A 23,644-nucleotide genomic window follows, 5' to 3' on the forward strand; every position below is an offset into this window, starting at 1 on the left:
TTCTCTCATCCTTAAAACTTTCTCTCAACCCTTAAAACTTTCTCTCACCCCCTTTAAAACTTTCTCTCACCCCTTTAAAACTTTCTCTCACCCCTTAAAACTTTCTCTCACCCCTTAAAACTTTCTCTCACAGGTTCCACAACGGGAAGGAGATCATGGGTGACGATAAGTTCAAGATGATTAAAGATGAAGCTTTTTATATCCTCAAGATCCGCAAGTTGGATAGGAAGGATAAGGGCAAATACACCTGTGAGGTAAGTAGGATTTTTTGGGGGGAGTCCTATACGAGGATTTAGAGGGATTTAGAAGGATTTGGAGTGGTTTTGAAGAACTTTGGAGGGATTATGGAGGAATTTTGATGAGTTTGGAGGGATTTTCAAGAACTTTGGGGGATTTTGGAGTATTTTGAAGGATTTTGAAAGTTTTGGAGGATTTACATTGAATTGGAAGGGATTTATGGAGGCCTTAGAAGGATTTATGAATGATTTAAAGGGATTGCAGGGAATTTTGTGCTAATTTATGGGATTTATAGAAATGTGAAGCCAAAATTTAACAGATTATATATTAGCGTACAGTTCATTATGTCGAGGTTCTTTAGATGTAAAACCTCCATATAACGAACTATACCCGCTAGATAGATGTCGAGTAAATTGATGTTTTTACCTGTATATTTTCTAGGTTTTTTTTCCCATGAAGGTAACTGAAGGCCACATAATAAATATCTAATGGGGTGTTTAATGGCGCCTTTTGATGTGGGTGACTCGACTGGCCTAGGAAAAAACATGGGTGTGATTTAATATCGAGTGGGATAGGGAGAGGGAGGGAGAATGGGGTATGGAGTGGGAGGGAGTAGTAGAGAGTAGAGGAAGGAAGGAGAGTGGGAGAGAGAGAGTGTGGGTGAGAGGGGAGGAGGGGAGTACGGGAGAGAGGGGAGGGGGAGGGGAGTGAGGGAGAGGAGGAGGAGAGAGTAAGAAGAGAGTATTTGTAAGTAGGTTTACTCTCTCTCTCTCTCTCTCTCTCTCTCTCGGGAAGATGTCAATTAATCGTCTTCAATTTAATCCCCCCGGTAACTCCTGGATTAGCCGATCACCGAACAATATTGACTAGATAGGTTCACCAATCAAGAAGAAGGATTTAACTATTCAGGGCATAAGGATTTAGGATTGATGGGGATTTGTGGTTTAGGGGAGATGCATTAATATTAACGTAACCGGATTTTACAGGCTTGGGATTATACGTCTGGGATTTATTTTCACCGTTTTTAGCCTTTATAGTCATCACCATCACCACCATCGTCGCCACTAACACCACTACCACCACCACCACCACTCCCACCATCACCACCATCACCACAACACCACTCACCACCACCACCACCCACCACCACCATCACCACCACCACCATCACCACCACTACCATCAACACCACCACCACTACCACCACCACCACCTCACCACCACCACCACCACCACCACCACCACCACCACACACCACCACCATCACCACTACCGCCACCACCATCATCATCACCACCACTACCACCACCACCACCACCACCACCACCACCACCACACCACCTTCACCATCACCACCACCACCATCACCACCACTACCACCACCACCACCACCACCACTACCACCACCACTACCACCACCACTCCCACCATCACCACCACCATCACCACTACCGCCACCACCATCATCATCGTCTCTCTCGTCGCCAGCTGACCAACACGAGCGGTAAGGTCAGTACTGAAGGAGAGCTGATCGTCCGAGCACCTCCAGACTTCATTATCCCCGTCAAGGATGTCTGTGCCAAGGAGGGCAGTAAGGACGTCAAGCTCTTCGTCGAATGGGAGGCCAACCCTAAGCCCTCCGTCAAGTGGTGAGTCCCCGTCAAGTGATAGGTCCATTTCTTTTACCCTCGTTCCCTCAAGTGTGAGTGCTAGTCTCTCTCTTCTCCCTGTCAAGTGGATGAGTCAGTCTTTCCCTTCGTCAAGTATTAAGTTATCCTGGGCAAGTGATAGATGAGAGAGAGAGAGAGATGAAAGAGAGATAGAGAGAGAGAGAGAGAGAGAGAGAGAGAGAGAGAGAGAGAGAGAGACCATCACCACCCAGTACAATAACTTCTTTGCCTTCTGCAGGTTCTTCAATGATAAGCCCATCAGGGAAGAGACCCCAGGGTACACCATCAAGGGCCAAGACACCACCCAGGTCCTTACCATCCATGAGGCTGCTCAGGAGTTCGTTGGTACCTACACTGTCAAGGTGAGTGAGTGAGTTAATGAGTAAGGTAAAGTAACGAGTTATTTAATGAGTTAGGTAAAGGGTTTGTTGATAAGTCCCGAATAAAAGTCGTGTCGACTCCTCTGCCGCTTCACAAACCCAAAGATTCAGACTCGTAAATCCGAAGCATTTGTGGGCAGAATATTGCATTAGTGTCTACTGTTTCGGGTTCATGAGTCTGAATATTTGGATTCGTGTAGCTACCAAAAGAGATTCCGTATGGTCTAGGTCGAAAGTTCACTCCCACCTAAAAACTGAAGCAGTATCGACCCCAAATATGATAAAACAACACACCAGCACCAGATAAAACAGTCAGGGTAAGTCAGTTTGGAGATTCATTCCTGTGACTCAGTTTCACCACAGGGAGCCAACTTTTGTTTCCATTATTTCAAGTCATAAGTAATTTAAATTTTCCAGGCGAGCAACGAGTATGGTGAGAGTGTGTGTAAGGCCAGGTTCCGACTCCACGAAGCTCCTGCCATTACCGAAGGACTGAAGGATGTGGAGTTCCTTGAGGACAACACCTGCAAATACACCTTCAAAGCTACCGGCATCCCACTACCCGAGATCAAGTGGTAAGTAACTGATTAAGTGGTAAGTGGTTGGTAAATTAGGTAGATAAGTTATTAGTATTTGAAGATCAGTTATGTAAGTGGTAAAATTATTTGATTGGGTACTTAAATGTTTACTGATTAAGTGGTTGAAGATATCAGTGGGAAAATGGTTGATTAATTAAGTGGCAGGTGAATTAGGGATTAACTGATGAGTGGGTTTGGGACTTTAGTGTGTAGTGTGTATGGTTTCCTCCACCCTGACCACTTACTCCTCCACCCTGACCACTTACTCCTCCACCCTGACCACTTACTCCTCCACCCTGACCACTTACTCCTCCACCCTGACCACTTACTCCTCCACTCATACCACTTACTACCCTCCACAGGACCAAGGACGGGAAGAAATGGTCTCCTGATGACCGTCGGGTTAAACTCAAGGTGGAGAATGAGGACACCTTCAGTTTGGTCTTCGAGGAGGCTAAGACCGAAGACTCTGGTCACTACGTCGCCACGGTCTCCAACGTCGAAGGCTCCACCACCACTGAGGGCACAATTACCGTCAACAGTGAGTATACCGCCACGTCACTATCATCGTCTACTGCCACGGCTGCCTCACACGTACTGTCTCTCGAATATTTTCTGCAGTTACCCCTGAGGCGATATTTTGGGGTACATTCCACGCGTTTGGGGGTATGTCATGTGGTGATTGGTTCTTTTCCCCCTCTCCATCACCATTAGTGCGTGTTTTGACGAATCATTGCACTGTGTAGTATCTCAGAAGAGCCAATCAGTGAGCACCATGCCCGTAAACACGTGGATTTTTTTTTTTTATATTCTTGCCTCCTACTGCGCCCCTGGCCGGAGGAAAGACTCCCCAGGGAGCTCATCTATTGCCCCTGCTGCTTCTGCGGGAAGAATTATAGGTTTTTGTACTCGTCTATGGGTTTCCATTATGTTCAAGGGCTCATTTGCATACAAGGAATTTATTATTTTCATCGCTGATATAACTCTCACTAACTTCCACAGCAACATAGTGTTAAGTGGTCTACTTTAGTCCACTATTAACTATTTTACCTTATTGTTCATTGTTACTACAGGATCACTTTTATTATTCAAGAACTACAAATAATTACTATATTTTAAGCCTTGGATTAAACAAGAATGCAAACATCAGTAGAAAAAAGTCTAATCCTCACAATAATCAGACTTTAGTGATACTGATTTTTAGGTTTCTATTTGATACAGGTCTTAAATTATAGTAATTATTTAGAGTTCTTAAATAAAGAGCTTTATTGACAGTTGAGTATTACTTTTTGTTTTACTGATAAGTCACTACCTACAGCAACGTCACCAACAGTGTTATATAAAAGATATTAATAATTTTACTATTTACAATTTATATTATTAATTATTTTACTCTTTTGTCTCTACTTTTTTATTTAATTTTTACTACTTTTATGGCGGAGTTACTGGCTGATGGAGTGAACTGAAGCACAAGCCTTTGAAGCTGTTTCGAGCTATGGGTTCGAGTCTCGCTACCGGCGACAACAGTTTCCACAGGGTTTCAGTTGACACCAAAACGACTTTTTTTTCCTTGCTAGTACTGGATGCCTCAGGTCTTGGGTTCGAACTCCTGAAAGTGACGAGAGGGAATTAGGTTTACGGGATTCGAACTCTGTAAATAATGATCGTGGATAGACAGTATTTGCTTCAGAGGATTTCGATTCTTTGGTTTGTACTACGTGAAAAGCGATCTAGTATCTTCATCTCTACATCAGATGCTATTAATAACTTCAATCTTACGTCACTGGGGTTCGAATCCTGTCTCAGTGGATGGAAGCTACGATAAAACTCCACATTTAACCCTTCCCCTTGGAAAATTTTCGGGGATAGAACCTTGGTGATTTCTTTCCGCCCTTCAATCTAAAACAACTTTTCCACACATTCGATAATTTGTCTTCACTGATAGTAAAAAAGAGTATGGTAATAAATTTTAGTTTAATATTGTTAGGTTAGGTTAGATTAGATTAGGTTAGGTTAGGTTAGATTAGGTTAGGTTAGGTTATAAGCTGTGATAATCAATCCAATACCCGCCTCTCCTGACTGACTGATCGATAATATGTTTACGTAATAATTGAGAGAGTTTTTAGGGGGGGGTTCAAATTCATGTCAGTATGGTCCTAGAGGCTCGACCAACCCAACACTAACGCAGCTTGGACCAGTTTATAGGTCCCGCTGTTTATAGAGGATGAAATATCAGACTAATATTTACTCTTTGACGCCGAGTATTTACACAAACTTTCAATATTTCACGCGATAGTTACCAACGTTAGATTAGATTAAAACTCTACACACACACACACACACACACACACACAGATAGAGAGAAACAGACAGACAGAGAGAAAGACAAAGAGAAAAACAACTTTAACGTTAGGAGTAAGAAGGAAAAGAGGGAGAGAGAGACTGGCTGACTGACCTGATCCTCCATTATAATCTAAGCTATGACCCCAGTGATCGTCTAGGGGGGGGGGGGAGCAGTGACCTGGGTCTTAGAGGGCAGTGATCTCGTTTACGGTGTCCTGACCTCATTTCCGGGTTCTTTGGAAGGTGTGTTGACCCGGCTTTAGGAACCCAATGTCTAGCAGAGCCTGTTAGAGCTGATAAAGTTATTGGCTGGAGACTGGGAGGGAGAGCATTGAGTTAGTGAGTGAGTCAGTCCGTCATTTATTCAGTCAGTCAGTCAGGAAAGGCCTTCATTGGGCTGTCGACTTGTGCCAATCACATCTTTCCATTGACTAATCACACCTTGTCATACTATTTCCTACGGCCCAATTATAACATCTTTTGCGATTTACCTGACCTATCACAGCGTTTCATACAACATTCATTGACCAATCAGAAATCTCGACACAATATCTTTATTAATTTAACTCGATAAATACTTCTTAGGAGACGAGTTCAAGGAATAGAAATAAATATAGTGCATAGTGAGAGAGGAATAAAGAAGGTGCATAAAAGAAAAGATACAACAAAGACGATACAAAGCGAAAGAGGGATGATGAAGACAATAACGTAGTTGAAGAATGATAATACAAATAATTAATAACAAAATTATTGATAAAAAAGGTGTATAGCAAAAAAATTAAAATAAATAAAAGAAGAATTAACGAAATTTATTAAAAACAAGGAAGAGAAAATCACAAAAAATAAACAAACAAAAATATAAAGAATCGGTTTGTTAATAATACTCAATAATCTTGTTCCTCACTTCCTTATATACACACACACTCATACACTGTTATCATCCCCACGTATGTATGAATGTATGTCTTGAGTTCCTTGTGTATTAAGTGAGTTCCGGGTGTTGTGCTTTCTGCCTTCTGTATCTAAAAATTTATCCTCCACATTGAGACGAGGTTGAGGAGGCCATTTTGTTTATGTTTTTCCTTGACGTAAATAACTAGAAGTGTTTTCCCGTTTTCTTTGAGGTGATTAAATAAGTATCTTCCCGTTTTCTGTGAGGTAAATAATTAAAAGTGGCTTCCCGTTTTCTTTGAGGTGAATAAATAAGTATCTTCCCGTTTTCTGTGAGGTAAATAATTAAAAGTGGCTTCCCGTTTTCTTTGAGGTGATTAAATAAGTATCTTCCCGTTTTCTGTGAAGTAAATAAAAAAACTATACATTTTAAGGGTTAACTGAAATAAATTGACGGGTAGCTGTCTACTCGTATTTGTTGTGGTAGGATGTATTTGTAATTATCTATATACACGTAAATACATTCTCATGCACGTATACATTTAGACATCGTGTATCAAACATCCATACAGTGCATACACAAGCATACACAGGCACAGAGGTACACACACACACACACACACACATAATACAAACGCATGCATACACACTCAAATACACACACAAAGATTCATACACACGCGCATCAAGTACACGCAAATACAACAATATTGATTATAAAGTAAAGTAATAAAGTAAAGTAAAGTAAAGTAATAAAGTAAAGTAAAGTAAAGTAAAGTAAAGTAAAGTAAAGTAAAGTAAAGTAAAGTAAGTAAAGTAAAGTAAAGTAAAGTAAAGTAAAGTAAAGTAAAGTAAAGTAAAGTAAAGTAAAGTAAAGTAAAGTAAAGTAATCCCAGTCATTTTAGTTTAGTTAACCCTTCGTGTTCTTCTGACAGACTGAAGGACTTTGAACCTTAAAACACCTCTCAATAAAGTCTAAGTTTCTTTCATTTATCTTGAAAAAATGAAAACGAAATTATTATTATTATTATTATTATTATTATTATTATTATTATTATTATTATTATTATTATAAATGGTGATATAAGGTTCATTTTTCTTCGTTTATCATGAACATAAATTGTATGTAAAAATATATAAATAATTATATAAGTTGCATAAATAAATGACATAATTCCAGTTCATGTTAACTATATGTCTTTAAATGGAAATAATTATTACCATTATTTTTTCCAGTAAATGTGTTTATATATTTTTCTTGGTTTGATAATTAGTTTCTGATCCCTATTTATCGAATATTATAGATTCGAATACTATAATACATGCGATTCGAATCTCTGATATTCAATATATAGGCGATCGTCATTTGTTTCAGTCCTGTTCTTTCTTCGTTTTCTCTCTCTATATATTCTATATGATTTCCTTTATCCTAATTACTATTTATCACATGTGTTTTTCAGTGTACTGTTTTTATATAATTCGACAGTATGTTAAATTCGCTTTATGTTGAGTTAAAATTGCATACAATGTTCTTGTTTCTTGTTGGTTTAACCCGTTGCCATGACAGACAAACACAACGGCATATGTTTTATCTTGCAGCAACTCAACATTTTTTTTTCGAAGTGTGTATGCAATTTTTTTCTCTACATATCGCTCATTAATTACAAGATAAACTTTCATCCCATATATGTGTGTTGTCCTCCCTGTGTAGCAGATCCGAGAGGTCAAAGTAAATCTGGCAAAGAGACCGCTAGATTACGTTCTCAGTATAGCGTTGAGGATGAGGTGGAGTCAGACGAGGAAAACAAAGACGCAATTGGTGAACACGCTGGTGACGTCACAATTAACAGTGTTGTGAATGGTCCAGATGATGAAGTGGACCAGCAATTAGAGGCAGGCTTTGGTGAGGGGAAGGGAAAAAGAAAACTCTCAATAGATTCTGATCAGGAGTCAAAGGAAACGGCAAAAAACAAAAAAGGAAATAAACCGCATCGTGAAAATTCTGAAATCTTAGTCGCAGAGGAACACGGCCATAAGGCTAAACGTCCCCACACCTGGACAACAACAACAGCAGAACACTCCTCCCACACCTTCGAGAAAGACACGAATGTAGGTGACGATATGGAGACGACGTTCACGAAGGCTACGAACGTCACAGTCAGTGAGGAACTATCGAAGAGAGACGATGGAGGCGACGACGACAACGATGACGACGAAGGGCTAGTGTTTCAGAAGACGTGGGACGTGCCTGCTGTGGAGGAGGAGGGGACACCAGGATACAGGATGTTGGCTTCCTGCAGCGTACACCGTCAGGAGAACGTCACCAAGACTATCATTACTGGTGAGTACAGGATCAATTTCATTTATTATATATCAACAAAACAGTTACGATAGTTAGATGAGGTACAGTTGCGGTGAAAAGTTCGCTCTCCGTGATGAACCTGAGTCAGGGGAATGAATCTTTGAAGCTGCTGTGTGGTGTTGTCTCATTTTAGGGTCGATACTGCTTCAGTTTTAGAGGGAGCGAACATTTGACCCCGAATGCTCATTAAGGAATAATTAATATTTAATGTGTTTGAATGAAGTTAATTTATTATATATCAACAAAATAGACACTTTTTGCTCTAAGGTAAAAGAGTAAGTTATAAAATGGTGGTAATTGTTCCCTTGTGTAAGTTTGAGCAGTGTATAGTGGGTCTTGATGTCTTATTCTCTTCCTGCGTTACAGCCGAGTCTGATGTGGGTGACCAAGATGACGTGTCCAAGTCCTCCATCGTCCATTTGTTACACACCGTAGAGGTTGAGGAGTACAAGGGTGTGTTATCTGACGAGGACGAGGATGTAAGGAAGGACGTGGCCCCCTTGATTATCCAGGAGGAAGTTAAGACAGAGGAGAATCGAAGTGACGTGCGTTCCATCCTCATCCGTAGCTCTGATGACGATGATGATGACGGTGGTGGTGGTGGGGGAAAAGGCTATGATCTGATAAATGATGGCACAGGGAAGAGAAAAAAACACACGAAGAAATCTGTTTCCTTTGACGACGGCCTTGGTGAGGATGGTGTTCCTGGCGACAACATGGACACCAAGAACTCCTTAAGTGGTCAGGAAGGGAAGAGTGAGAAGGAGAAGGATGACCACTTGACCTCCTCACCCTCACGTTCTGATAATGAAGCCAAAGCCGATGCCGAAAGTTCGAACCTTGCGACTCCGAACACGGAAGGTTTAGTCAATGCTGGTGAACTCTCCATCTCTCAGGAGGTTTCCAAGGGGAGAAAGAAACCGCAGGAGAAGCTAAGTAGAAGCCCAATGGTGGCTTCATTAGACAACGAAGGAGGAGGTAAAGAAGATGAAGAAGTAGAAAGGAGAAATAACAACTACCATCGCTGCCTCACTTGCCGCTTCAATGTTCTAACTTCAGATCAATAAAAACCAGTTGCTTCTTTCTCTCTTTTGTTTTGGTAAAAGTCTTCAATTATTATTTATTTTCTCTTTTTCCTTCTTCTCCTTAAAGCACGAGCTGGTGGTAGGACCGCTGCCTCAGACACTAGTTAACACCAGCAATGTTCTCATCAACTCACCGTAGCTCACAGCGTCAGGGCGAACCATTAAACAGCGACCCAATTAAAACTAACTTAACCCACTTAAATTGCAATAAGCGAATTGAATAATATTAAACGACAAAACTAAAAAAATAAATAAAAGTAAAAAAAAAAAAAAGCTTCTTTACTTATTATTTTAAAAATCGATTATTAAACTTAAGATTCTATAATTAACCAAAGCATGAGTAAGCATATTTGGGCATATACCGTATATGACACGCTTCAGTAGACTCGTTTGGTCGTTATACCTCACAAAACACGTAGTTTATACTCTGTAATATGTTCGTTCTATTTCTCTTCTAGTATATAGTGACCATTACGTCGATGACTTACGATTTAATATAACTTTTGTATAATGTTTATATCTTATTTTTCTCTTGGTATAATCTGTCCTGTTGCTTTATTTGTATATATCTGTTATGTTTCTTAATAATCTGTGTCTACTTACAGTATTTAGTGTTGTATTATGTGTATATGTGTATTGTATTTTGACGTAACTTTAATTTTGTGCTGAGGGAAATTCGTCAAGTGATATTCGAGACTTTTACACCTACAGTTCGATACTTGGTTCAGAGTCCTCATTGTCTTCTTTGAACCACTGAATCACTGTCTTGTCCGAACCACTGAATCACTGTCTTGTCCGAACCACTGAATCACTGTCTTGTCTGAACCACTGAAACTACTGCATTACAACCTCTTGCTCAGTCGTGTGCTTGGTGTTTCGGAATATTTTCGAACCAACAGACACACTGAAATGAACCCTTTCTCAAATTATCCAAATTGAACCTCTGAATCGTAATCTTGGGTCACTGAAGCTCCTATCCTCAGTTTTGTTTTCCCCTTTACCGCTCTCCCATCAATTAGTCGGGAACCTTCAAGGACGAGTGAGTTCCAGACGCTGCGGTGTTTCACTCATCGGCAGTGACGTATCTTCTATCTGGTGCTCAGTGAACGGATCTATGTAAGGTAGAGTCTTAGTCGAAATTCAATGCTGTACAGGTTATATGACTTTTTGCTCGACCTTTCGACCTTCTGTGATTCCATTAACCCAGATTACGACTTGTTATAGAATTACACACATTAGCCTCTGATAAAAAAATAATAAATAAAATAATCAGTGTAATTCCAGGTATAATATTCAATGTACCTGATCCCATAGGAGGATTGAATTGATCATTAAGGATTACACATGTCGTCACTAATTGTTCTGTCTTCCGGTACAAACATAATTCAACTCTCAGTATGAATTAATTGGTATATTAATCCTCTTCATTCGGAACATAATATAAGAACATATTTTAGTTAATTGTTGTTAATATTAAATTCGTTTCAAGTCAAGTTTGTTCGTTTAATATTTTATATCTAAACCAAAACCGAAGTCAGATCATGTATTGGGATAACGTTAATATGCCTCACGGGAAGTAATAAGATAATTGCTCTTTCATAGTAATCTTTTGGCAGTATCTGGAAGGTAATCTGTCTTTTGACGACGACGATTTAACCTTTCAATACTCGGTGGGTTAAGAGTGGAGGCTAAATTATTATATCTTTCGATTTTGTGTTTGTTGGTTAGATTTGTGAGTGACGTAGATCTATGACGTCATACATGGGATAGTGACCCTGCCCTTTCTTTCCTCCTCCTTTTTTCCTTCCTCTATCGTCCTTTTCCTTTCTCCATCCTGCCACTTCCTTTCTCCTTCTTCCTTTTATTTCCTCTTCTCTTACCTACCTACCGAGACCCCCCATAGTGTTCATACTCTACCCTGTAAATACTGTAAATGAGGTTCGAACTACAAGAGACTCAGGTTCTTTGATACATTTAGAAGTTTCGAATCACGTGGGTGCTTTGAGGGATTCGCTCTAGTGATCTAATTGAATTCACTGTGGTATTCGAAGCACCAAATGATGGACTGGAGATATCGAATCACGTTGATCTTTTCAGGGATTCGTTCTACTGATCTAAATTACCTTCATATATTCATCGAAACATCAAAAGAGTCTTGGTTGAGGATTCAGTCTCTGGAGGAGCCGTTTTGTAATATTTTTCAGTGATACGAGATGAATAATCAGTGTTGAAGGCAAAGATTAAATTGTGGTTTACACGCACACACGCACACACACACACATACACACACACAGTCCCTTGACAACCTTCTTTCAGCTTTAGGATATTATTTCAAAACATCAATTCCTTCAGGATATTTTTCATATAAAAATTAAATTATGTGTTATGTAAATTTGTGTGTTTATTTGTTTGTTTGTTTATATAGTTTTACTTCATTGTTTGTGTTAGTTCTTGGGTGTTTTTGTTTATTTGTTGTCCAAATATTGACACAAAACACAAGTCTCTGATCGTTCTATGGAGTTACACAGTATAAGACCCCATATTGTTAATTCTGTCTCCCTAATCTTTGACTCAATCTCTCAACTATTTCTAATCCTTACAAGATCAGTGATTGTGATCTTTTCATATTTTTCCAATCTTTCTCTATGACTTACATACCTTATAACTCTTCCTAATCCTTAAAATATTAGTCTAGGTAATCTCTTCACCATTTCCAATCTTTTGGTAGATTTTCTTTTCAAATACTCATAAGCCTAAAAAAATGACAATGATTAGGACCTATTCATATTTTTCAATCCCTTTCTCCAACTATATTTCCATTTAAATTATTCATAACTTGTAAGATCATTATTTCCAATCCATCTCTCAAATTCATTTTTCATTTCAACTTTCAATTCCAACTTTTCACACTCCATCAGAACATCAATAGCTTTAGGTACTTATAATTTGTTAGTCAATCTCAAACTCAATTTCCTTCTCAACTCAATTAAAGGAAATAGTTACTTTTTACTTGACATTTGTTGTGTACGTAAATTTCCTCCCCCCATTTGAGGACGATGATTTAACCCCTTGAGTACGATGACTCTTACGATGATTACTAACCCTTTGAGTACACTGACTTAATCCCTTGAGTATGAAGATATTACACAGGTTATCTATATAAACTATTCCTTAATCCATCCGTCTATAGAGTCTAATCTAACTCTCTATTGATACGAATCACCCATGGTATCGTTCTCCCATCCCTGTGACTGATTCTGAAAACCTCTCACTAAAGTTTTAAAGATACACACACATTCTCTCTCTCTCACCACTACTTGCACCACTAATCACCACTTCTCTCACCACTACAGCTCCTCCGCACATCGTAAAAAGTAACTTCAAGGATGGCAAGAGTTTCATCGCCATGCATAAATTCGTTCTGGAGGTGGAGGCGACTGCTGTACCCGAGGCTGTGGCTACCTGGTGAGTGTTGCTGGTACTAAGATTATAAACAGAAAACTAAATGATGATAATTATGCTGGCAGTAGTGATAATAATAATGGTGATATGTCATTTTCAGTAGTAATGATGATGATAATGATATTGTCGTAAAATTGTTGTATTTTTATTAGTTGCAATATGTATACAAATATTATTATTATCTTTAATATTTTTTTTTACTTTTAACAATTTCAAAAAATATTGTATTAATTTATTCAATGATTTAATAGTTTATAAGGAATTATATTATATATTCTTCTCATACACTGGGGTTGTCGTCGTCTTTGTCCACTCGCTGAGGTCAAGTGACTTCAGGACGTCCTACCTCGTCCAGTTGGATTTAATTTGAGTACCTGTTGAGAGTATAATAGGCGGAACTTGAGTGCTTCCCCCTATTACAGTCTTAGAGGGATCCTTGACTCCTCCCCCTCCGACATCGCTCCACCCCCTTATGGTATAGCTCCGCCCCCTTACGATATACAGTAGCTCCGCCCCCTTTTGATATCTCTTCGCCCAATTCTGACATCGCTCCGCCCCCTTACGATATAGCTCCGCCCCCTATGATATCAAGTAGCCCAATTCCGACAATGCTCCTCCCCTTTTGTTATCTCCCCGCCCCCTTCTGACATCACTCCGCCCTCTACTGACATCACTTACCTAAAATAACCTAAGCTAACTCAGGTCAGTACAGGTCAGGTCCTGACCTGGTCTCTTTATTTCAAGCGACGTTGATTGAAATAATGTTGTGTAAATTATTCACAAAAAAATAACATCATCGTCCTATTAATTATACGTTTTTGTTAATTAGCGATAATAATGGTTATCCACATCTTGTAAATTAGGTAAAAATCTGAGTTTCTTCGTGCAGGATACCGACTTTTCTCCTGCACTCTTAAGTTCACCTGAATCTCATTATCCGAAGATGAGACGAAAAAGAAAACCAAATCTGTAACTCCTTATTTTTGTTTAAGTTTGTCTACGAAATATTACAAATAAAAGAGATTGGAAAAATACCATTGGTCTTATTTGTTTAAAATTCATATAGTAAAGTATGTAAATAATAATAATAATAATAATAACAAAAAATACGTTGTTTCAGATAGTAAGGGACTCACTACACGCATCCATTACATAAATTGCAAAATGAGTTTCTCTCACAAAATAAACCTTTTTAAACTCACTTTCAATTACACTAAAAGGATAAATTTTGCACACTTTCTTTACACTCACACAGCAACATCATATATACAGTACGTGTCCTAAACCTTAATACCATCACGTTTCTGCAAGTTGCAAGGGAATGTTGGTACGGTACTTTTGTGTGATGCATTTAATCTGGAAAATTAGATCACGTGAAGATTAGGCACCCTACCTTATTTCATCTAATACCTTAACGATAACCTAACCTAACCTAACCTAACCTAACCAACAAGGACAAAGGACGAGATAACAGGAAAATAACAAAATAACAAAAACAAAAAAATATACACCCTGTTTTCATCTTCTCCGTCAGTATATGAGTAAGTAAGTCAATCAATACTCCATCTTACCACAAAAATCAACCAACTCATTCACACCTTCTGTTGATCCAATTAACAGGTACTGCAACGGCAAGGAATTGAAGGAGGAAGAGGACAGTGTTAAATTCTCTTTCGATGGCAAGAAGTACACAGTGGAGAGGATTGGCAGTGACCCAGAACACTCAGGGGAATATAAGTGCGTGCTGAAGAACAAGATCAAGGAGGTTGAGGAAGTGGGCCAAGTTACTGTCAAGGGTGAGTGTGTGTTGGGGGGGTGATGGTTAGGTTAGGTGAAATGTGGGTGGTGAATGTGTGAGTGGGTGAGAGAGAGAGAGAGAGAGAGAGGGAGAGGAGAGAGAGGGGACAGAGAGAGAGAGAGAGAGGGGGTAAAGGAGGATTTGATTAGGTATGTTAAGGTGGGAGATGAGTGAGGGACTACGACAGACAGACAGACAGACAGACAGAGAGCGTTGACCTATCATTACCTCTAATATGTGTTGGGACAAGCGACTCCCTCTGATTGCATTACTCCTTGATGACTGTGCTCGGTATAGCCACCTTGCAACTCATTCAATTTGCATGCAATCTAACCACGTGAGGGGGTGGTCTCGTTTACTTCAAGACGCAGGGCAAGAACCTCATGGGGGTGGGGTGGGGTGGGGTGGGGTGTGGTGGGATGGGGTGGGAGAGAGAGAGGGTGTTTTAAGAACTTTTTTTTATTTAGATTTCCGTGGAACTTTTTCTTTAAATTTCAATAAAACTTACGTCCCATATATAAATACGAATGATATATTAAGCTTGATTTTATTTGATGTAGCTTATCTGACCTTTTTCCACTCATACATATATCAGGTCAACTTTATTCGGGATCAGTGGGAGAGTAAATTGATATTGGTGATATTTGATATTTGTGAAACGTATAATGCCGAGTTTTAATCATCGTTTTGGCCAGGTAATTGATCATACCTGTGTGTATAGTCATCCTGGCGTGAAGGTTATTTTGAGGTATGTTGTATGGACCTGTACGAGAGTGGATGTGGCTGATGGTATGTTGTGTGTGTGTGTGTAGATCACCATTCCACCACCACACTATGTCACACTACCACACCACACCATTACACCACCACCACACAACGACCACCACTACCACACCTTCACCACACCTTCACCACACCACCTTCACCACCACTACTACCACACCTTCATCACACCTTCACCACACCACCACACCACACCTTCACCACCACACCACCTCTTCACCACACCTTCACCACACCACCTTCACCACCACTACCACACCCTCACCACACACCTTCACCACACCACCACACCACACCTTCACCACCACACCACACCTTCACCACACCACACTACCACACTCACCACTTGTGTCGTTTTCTACCCCCGCAGAGAAGGAGGCTCGAGTCCGTAACAAACTAGAGGACGTGTTTGTAAAGGAACACACAGACGCCGTCATCAAGTGCCAAATCGTAGGCGACCCGATCCCTGAGGTCCAATGGTAAGTGTCACAGTGCCAAGAGGAGTAGGAAAGTACTTCATAGAGGGGGGCAAGGGAAGTACCATTGAAATATTAAGGAGAGTAATAGGGATGGGGAGGGAAAGTGCCACTGGAAATATTAAGGAAAGTGACAGAGAAGTGATATATTGTTATTTAAGTGTTACGCTGCTTGGGTAGGAAAGTGTCGGGAGTAAGGTAAGTATCAAGAGATAGTACCTATCTGAATAATGAGTATGTGACATTTTTCCCCACGTCACTACCATTTTTTCCCCACCAACCCTCAAATTTCCCCACGCCTTTGAAGTAACAAATAGTTATACATCCGTGAGTCAACATTACGCACACACACACACACCCACACACACACACACACACACACACACACACACACACACCCACACACACCCACACACACACCCACACACTCTCTGCACCAATTTTTGTTTCGTTTTACTCGTGTTGCTTTTGTAGTGAGTTTGTCCTTATCCTTTGAGTGAAGTAGGTGAGGCGAGTCTTGTGTTGGCCCTGTGAGATGTGGTCAAAGGATTTGGTTGGAGTTTGTAAAGGAAAACTGAACAGACTTTAAGAAATGATTGTAAAGCAGGGAGAGAGTGGGAGGGAGGTGAGAGAGAGAGAGAGAGAGTGAATAGAGAGAGAGCAGTAATAGAGAACTAGAGAGAGACTGGGAGGTAAAGAGAGTAGAGAGAGATAATGGAAAGTGATTGAGAGACAGAGAGAGATACAAAGAACATAAAAAAAGAGAGAGAGAAAAATGAACAGAGTGTGAAAGATAGAGAAAGAGAAAGGGGTAAATAGAGAGCGAGAGAAAAGAAAGAAAATCAGATTAATTAAAAAGAAAATATGAAAGAAAAGAGTGGGGAAAAAAAACACAAGAGTTACCTCCAACTTTCTTTGTCTTAAAATCCTCTCTCAGAATTCTTAAAATAACACCCAAATACACCAACAAAACAGCATTGTAAACATTCCTCTTCCACCCGTTCCACCCAGACCCTTCCAGCCAACCCCTTCCAGCCAGCCAGCCACCTTCCAGCCAGCCAGCCACCTTCCAGCCAGCCCCTTTCCACAAAACACAACAAACCCATCCCCTCCCTCTACCCCTTCCCTCACCCCGACCACAAGAAGCAAAAACCCACTCAGTCTCCCCTTCCATCTCTCTTCCAGGCTGAGGGACGGGAAGCCACTGCCTACCTCTGAGAAGTTTGAGGTCACCTGTGAACGGATGTCTGGTTGGCACACCTTGATAGTGAAGGAGGTGAAGGAAACGGAGAAATGTTCCTTCACTGTCAAGGGCAAGAACCAACATGGCGAGTGTCAGACTACCGTAAGTAAAACAATGAATTACTTAAATACTTAATTAGTCACTTATAAGATACTTTACAGACATCTGTTTTTGTAGCGGTTTGTACGATATAACACTTTGTAGCACTTGAATGATTGAGATACCTTACAACACTTGTTTCTGTAGCACTTGTCTAACATACATACTTATAACACTTTACACTTGCAACACTTAACACTTCCAATATTGTATACTTAACACTTTACACTTAACACTTAGCACTTAATACTTTACACTTAAAAATTTTCACCTAACACTTCCAACACTTTACACTAAGCGCTCTACACTTAACACTTAACACTTTACAACTTAACACTTAACACTTAACACTTTACACTCACAGAGTTTTATTATTTTTAAATCCAGGTCGTATAAATAGCTTTAGTATACAACATCCTACGAGAAAAAATGAATTTCCCTTTGGCTGTAATATAAAAACCATTTAGGCTCTTGTGTACAGCTCCTCCCACAAGACCAATCAGCTCTCTCTGTTGTTTGTGTATTGGGAAAAAAATTATCAGATTGCTACTGTGGCTTCGTTGTGTGTGTGTGTGTGTGTGTGCTGTGCGTGTGCGTGTGTGTGTGTGTGTGTGTGTGTGTGTGTGTGTGTGTGTGTGTGTGTGCGTGTGTGTGTGTGTGTCCAGGTATTTACATCTTTACCTGAACGTGATTCCTTCCGTGTAATTAACTCTCAATAAGGTGTGATTACCTGTAGGGTTTTTCCCGAATCATTTTTATTTTTTTGATTCCTTGGTTATTTTTTTTTATCTAATCACTTCCAATTTCTTCCAATCAATGTTATTTTCCCTCCAATCACTGATAGTTCCCTCATCAATCACCACATTTCCTCCCTTAATCTCCCTCATCTCCCTTACCATCCTCTCTCTCTCTCCCTCCCTCCCTCCTTCATTTTCTCATCTCTCTCCTCTCCCTCATCTCTATTCATACTCTCACTTCCCCCCTTATCTCAGTCTCTCCCCTCCCTTTCACTTTTATCTTCCTTCCCTCTCGCTCCTCCCTCATTCTCTTCTCCCTCCATTCTCCCTCATTATCTCATCTCTACCCTTTCTCACCCCTTATCCCTTCCTCCACCCCCTTTTTCCTCTCCTTCACCTCTTCTTCCTCTATTATCTCAACTCTCTTCCCTACCCTCTCCTCCCTCTCTTCCTCTCTATACTTCCTTCTCTCCCCCTTCTCTATTCCCTCTCCATCCCTTCCCTCTCTACCCCTCTTTACTCCCTCCCCCCCTTCCCTCACCCTTTATCTCACCCGTTATCTCACCCCCTACCCTCCCCTCTCCCCACTGCTACTCTCACGCGGCCAATAATAGCATCTCTCTCTCTCTCTCTCTCGTCAGTGCCGCATGGGGGTGTTGGTGAAGCCACAACCTGGACCACTAGCCGACGAGACTGTTGATTACGGGAAGGACCTCCACCTCACTGTGCCTATCCACGCCTTCCCCCCGCCTACCATGGTCTGGTGAGTGGTTAACACACGCCTAGAGACATTCACAGACACGTACTGGAGTTTATAGAGGTCTAGAGACATTCACAGACACGTACAGAAGTTCATAGACGTCTAGAGACATTCACAGACACGTACAGGAGTTTATAGACGTCTAGAGACATTCACGGACACGTACAGGAGTTTATAGACGTCTAGAGACATTCATAGACACGTACAGGAGTTTATAGACGTCTAGAGACATTCACAGACACGTACAGGAGTTTGTAGAGGTCTAGAGACATTCACAGACACGTACAGGAGTTTGTAGACGTCTAGAGACATTCACAGACACGTACAGGAGTTTATAGACGTCTAGAGACATTCACGGACACGTACAGGAGTTTATAGACGTCTAGAGACATTCACAGACACGTACAGGAGTTCATAGACGTCTAGAGATACTTACAGACATTCACAGACACTTTCAGGAACTCCGAGACGCATCCAGTCACTCACAGATTCTCACAGACACGTACAGGAGTTCATAGGACCCATATCCCCCCCCCCCTCCTTACAGTAATAGGATTTTATACATAAATCCTTTCTCTCTGTAGGATACTTGAAGGATATCTTTATTGTTTATCTACTAGGGTCTTAGGATGTGGAGTATGTATCCTTCATGTAGCTATCGTAGGACTTGTATATCCATCCCCAACGTAGGATATTAAATTGTCATCAGTTATGTAATCCTCCAAGGATATCTATCTCGCTCCTCACTATACAATCCTTCCCAATAGTTCCATATCATCCCCTTGTCCCTCCTTATAGGTAGGATGTTTGAGGATTATTAAGTCCAATGTTCCTGTCAACAATGTAGGATATTAAGAGTATCGTCCTCTTGTGCTCCCTTAGGCTCCTTCCCTCATCCTGCAGATCAAATAAGGACTTTCCTCACCTCCATCTTTCTTCTGTAAGATGCTCAGAGGGAAGGAACCACACGAAGAAGATTGCAAGACACTTAATATTAATCCAATGCTGTACCTGACCGTAGGATATTATCACTAAACCCTCCTAATGGATATCCTTGGCTTTCCCTGACCCGTAGGACTCTCATGGGGAAGGAACTACACGACGGAGAACACTTCGAGTACACACGGAATGAGGAGAAGGAGATTTATGGCCTCCGGATCCACTCTGCCGTGTTAGAGGACGCTGGCAAGATCACTTTCACTGCCTCGAACGCTGCTGGTAGTGAGGCTGGCTCCTGCACTGTCAAGGTCCACAGTGAGTATCTGGACTGGGTAGTGAAAGGGGGGAGAGGAACGGGGAGGGGAAAGAAAGAGGGGGAGGGAGGGGGGAGGGGAGTGGGGGGAGGGATGCTGAGTGAGGGAGAGCTGGTGAGAGTGACAGGTGAGGAGAAAGGAAGGTGAAATTAAGGAAGGGTAGTGAAAATGAAAGGAAGGAAAGGAAGAAAGAGTGAAAGGAAGAGGAGAAGTAGGAGGAATAGGAGGGAAGGAAAGATTAAGAGAGAGGTGGTAAGAGGGGAACACCGAGAGGGGAAAAAACAAGGTGATTAATGTTATAGCAGAGAGAGAGAGAGAGAGAGAGAGAGAGAGAGAGAGAGAGAGAGAGAGATAATGGAAAAGATAGAAATATGAACAGAAAATATAGAGAATTAAGAATAGTTTTGAAGAGGGAGAAGAGGAAACAAAAGAGGGACAGAGAGAGAGAGAGAGAGAGAAATAGAGATAACGAGAGAAAGAGAGTCAGATACAAAGAAAGAAAGAGAGAGAGAAAAAGAAAGAAAGGTGGCAGAAGAAGATAATTGACCCACAGGTAAGAACCAGGACAGGTGAGAGTGTCATTAACGATACCTGAAAATTACTTGCTGAGGACGTCTTAATTAGCACAGGTAATATTGGACTTGAACTAGGGTGGAGGGGGAGACGAAGTTGTTATTATCATTGTCATTATTACCATTGTCATTATTATCATGATCATTGTCATTATTATTTTCATTGTCATTGTTATTATTATTATTATTATTATTATTATTATTATTATTATTATTATTATTATTATTAAGAATGAATTTTTGCTTTAGGTTTTTCTGTTTAATTATTCATCTATATATCTATCTATGTATGTATCTATCTATCTATCTATCTATCTATCTATCTAATCTTCACTACACAGCCGAGAAACCAGCAGTAATTGGCGCCCTGGAGAACCTGAACTACTGTCTAGAAGATGACGTCACCTTCACCCTCCGAGCGTCAGGTCTACCGCTGCCTGAGTGCCAATGGAAGAAGAACGGAGTGCCAGTGAAGGCGGACGATCGCCACGTGTTCACCAACCCTGAGCCTGGCGTCTACTGCCTCACCATCAAGGACCTCAACATGGACGACTACGGTGATGTGAGTGACCGAGTTACCTTGATTTATTCTTGATTTACCTTGATTTACCTGAATTTTCCTTGATTTACCTTTATTTTCATTGATTTACCTTGATTTACCTGAATTTTCCTTGATTTACCTTTATTTTCATTGATTTAATTTGATTTACCTTGATTTATTCTTAATTTACTTGATTTACCTGGATTTACCTTAATAAACCATAATTTACAATAGAATACCTTAATTTACCTTAACGTATCTTAATTAACCCAAACCTCACCTGTGGCTACCCTTTCTCCTGCAGGTGTCAGTCGCAGCCAAAAGCCTGGTGGGGGAGTGTAGCTCTAAGGCCTCGCTGGTGCAGAAGAAACTACCCTGCGAGGTTGTGGAAGGCCTGGATAATGTCACGAAGGGCGCTGAGGGTGATGATGTTACGCTTACTGTCAAGATAAGAGCGTCACCAAGGCCTAACTTTGTCTGGTGAGTTGGAGGAGGAAGAGGGGGGGGGGAAGAAGGGGGGGAAGGGGGGGGGAGAGGAAGAGGGAAGAAGAAGAGGAGGAAGAAAAATTAGGTAGTGGAAGAGAATTAGGAGGAAGTAAGAGGTGAGGAAGATGATTGAAGAAGAGAAGGTGAGGAGAGTGATAAAGGAGGAAGGGGAGAAGTAGGAGGTGAGAGGTGAGGGTAAATGATAAGAGGGAAAAGAGAGGAAAAGAGAGGGAAATGTATGGACTTGAAGGAGGAAAAGAAGAGAGGGAGAGGGTAAAGAGATGTTATTTTTTCTCTACGATGGGATAAGGAAGGAAAAAAGGAGGAGGAGGGGAGGAAAGAGAAGATAAAGAAAGAATAAAGGAAGGAGGTTGAGAAAGAAAGAGAGAAGGTAAGAAGAAAATGAGAAATAGGAGATGGAATAAAAGAGGTGTAATGGTAAAGGCAAAAAACAAGGGAGATGGGAAGGGAAGGTTAATGATTGAGGGAGACAGTGAAGAAGAAGATAATGTATAATGATGAAGAAAACACGAGGAAAAAATAAGTGGGTTTTTTTTCAAGTAGAATGAAATAATGAAGAACTAAATATTAATGTTAATTGTGTCAGCAAATGTCAGCAGTTATTAATATCATTGTGTCAGCAGGTGTTAGGTGTAAGTTACTAATGCTATTTTGTCAGTAAGTGTCAGGAGTTCCTATTGTTATTTTGTCAGTAAGTGTCAGGAGTTCCTATTGTTATTTTGTCAGTAAGTGTCAGGAGTTCCTATTGTTATTTTGTCAGTAAGTGTCAGGAGTTCCCTCAATGTCAGCAAGAGTCTATGTTGTCATCAGTCATTCCCATACAGTATAGTGTATATAATCATCCCCTTCCTCTATATAGTGTATTAGCACCCCTGTATAGTATGGTTCCTCCCCCTATAGTGAAAGACCCTCCACCCCCACACACACATCCCTCCTCCCACACACACACCCCCTACACTCCCCCGCCCCCCGTGTGTGGGAGTCAGGTCACCCATAGTGTAGTTCGCCCACGTAGGTCATTCTTCCAGTCATCTGCATGTAGACAGTCAAGAATCTCAATCATCATTCTTCCTCTTCCTTCCTTCCATCCCTTGCTTCTGTCCCATATTCCTCTCTGTTTATCTGTCTGTCTTTGTGTGTTTCTGTCTCTTTCTGTCTGTTTCTGTCTCTCACCTTCATCCTCCTCAGTCCTCGTATCAAATACCTCTCCTCGTCGTCTTTCCGTATCCTGTCCAGTGTTCTGTCCCTTCCGTCTATCCCGCCATCATCTGACCCGGCTTGTCCTCTCCGTCCCATCAGGACCAAGGACGGAGACGTGTGTGAGGCCTCTGGAAAGATTAAGATCGACATCAAGAAGACTTCGTACTGTGAAGCCACCATCTCCCTGACGCTGGTCGAGGCTTCCTCCATCGACTCTGGCCAGTACCGCCTCAAGTTCAGCAACGAGCTTAACGAGACCAGCACTGAGACCGCCCTTGTGGTCAGGCGTGAGTATACTAGCTGATTGGGTTTGGGTTTATTTGGGTTAGATTAGGTTAGGTTAGGTTGGGTTAGGTTAGGTGAGTTAATTAAAAGTCAATAAAAACAACATCCATACATATATATTTTTTACTCTCGTGAATTTTATATCAAACGATAATCTAGAAAGTACTTGTGTCGCTAGAGGTAAACACGACCCAACTTGGCATTTCCTTGAAGCAGCACCTTGAAGCGGTCCTCGAGTATAAGGTGAAAAGATATAAAGGTATTTTCTTGGTCACCTGTTGTTTAGAAGTTAACACCCTGAGTGGCTCCCTGGGCACCGTCAACACTTGAGGTCATGTTTTTATCTGAGGGGAGTTTTGATAGAGAGGTGAGGCAGGTGGAG

The 23,644-nt window shown here is 40.9% G+C and overlaps 1 protein-coding gene across 1 annotated transcript in view; it reads left to right on the plus strand.

Annotated features, from left to right (window-relative positions):
* LOC121874422 (obscurin-like) overlaps positions 1-23,644 on the plus strand; it is a 201,004-nt gene that overhangs the window by 171,530 nt on the left and 5,830 nt on the right. The window contains exons 30-45 of the mRNA XM_042378552.1: positions 134-254; positions 1,726-1,886; positions 2,146-2,269; positions 2,705-2,862; positions 3,228-3,406; positions 7,811-8,440; positions 8,828-9,439; positions 12,900-13,011; positions 14,629-14,804; positions 15,960-16,068; positions 17,251-17,410; positions 18,786-18,907; positions 19,980-20,158; positions 21,071-21,291; positions 21,575-21,750; positions 23,077-23,264. Coding sequence (XP_042234486.1) covers positions 134-254; positions 1,726-1,886; positions 2,146-2,269; positions 2,705-2,862; positions 3,228-3,406; positions 7,811-8,440; positions 8,828-9,439; positions 12,900-13,011; positions 14,629-14,804; positions 15,960-16,068; positions 17,251-17,410; positions 18,786-18,907; positions 19,980-20,158; positions 21,071-21,291; positions 21,575-21,750; positions 23,077-23,264 — 3,428 coding nt within the window. The remainder of the gene's footprint in view (positions 1-133; positions 255-1,725; positions 1,887-2,145; positions 2,270-2,704; positions 2,863-3,227; positions 3,407-7,810; positions 8,441-8,827; positions 9,440-12,899; positions 13,012-14,628; positions 14,805-15,959; positions 16,069-17,250; positions 17,411-18,785; positions 18,908-19,979; positions 20,159-21,070; positions 21,292-21,574; positions 21,751-23,076; positions 23,265-23,644) is intronic.

Source organism: Homarus americanus, unplaced genomic scaffold (assembly GCF_018991925.1).
Source record: "Homarus americanus isolate GMGI-L3 unplaced genomic scaffold, GMGI_Hamer_2.0 scaffold43349, whole genome shotgun sequence".
In the NCBI taxonomy this organism is placed as follows: domain Eukaryota; kingdom Metazoa; phylum Arthropoda; class Malacostraca; order Decapoda; family Nephropidae; genus Homarus; species Homarus americanus.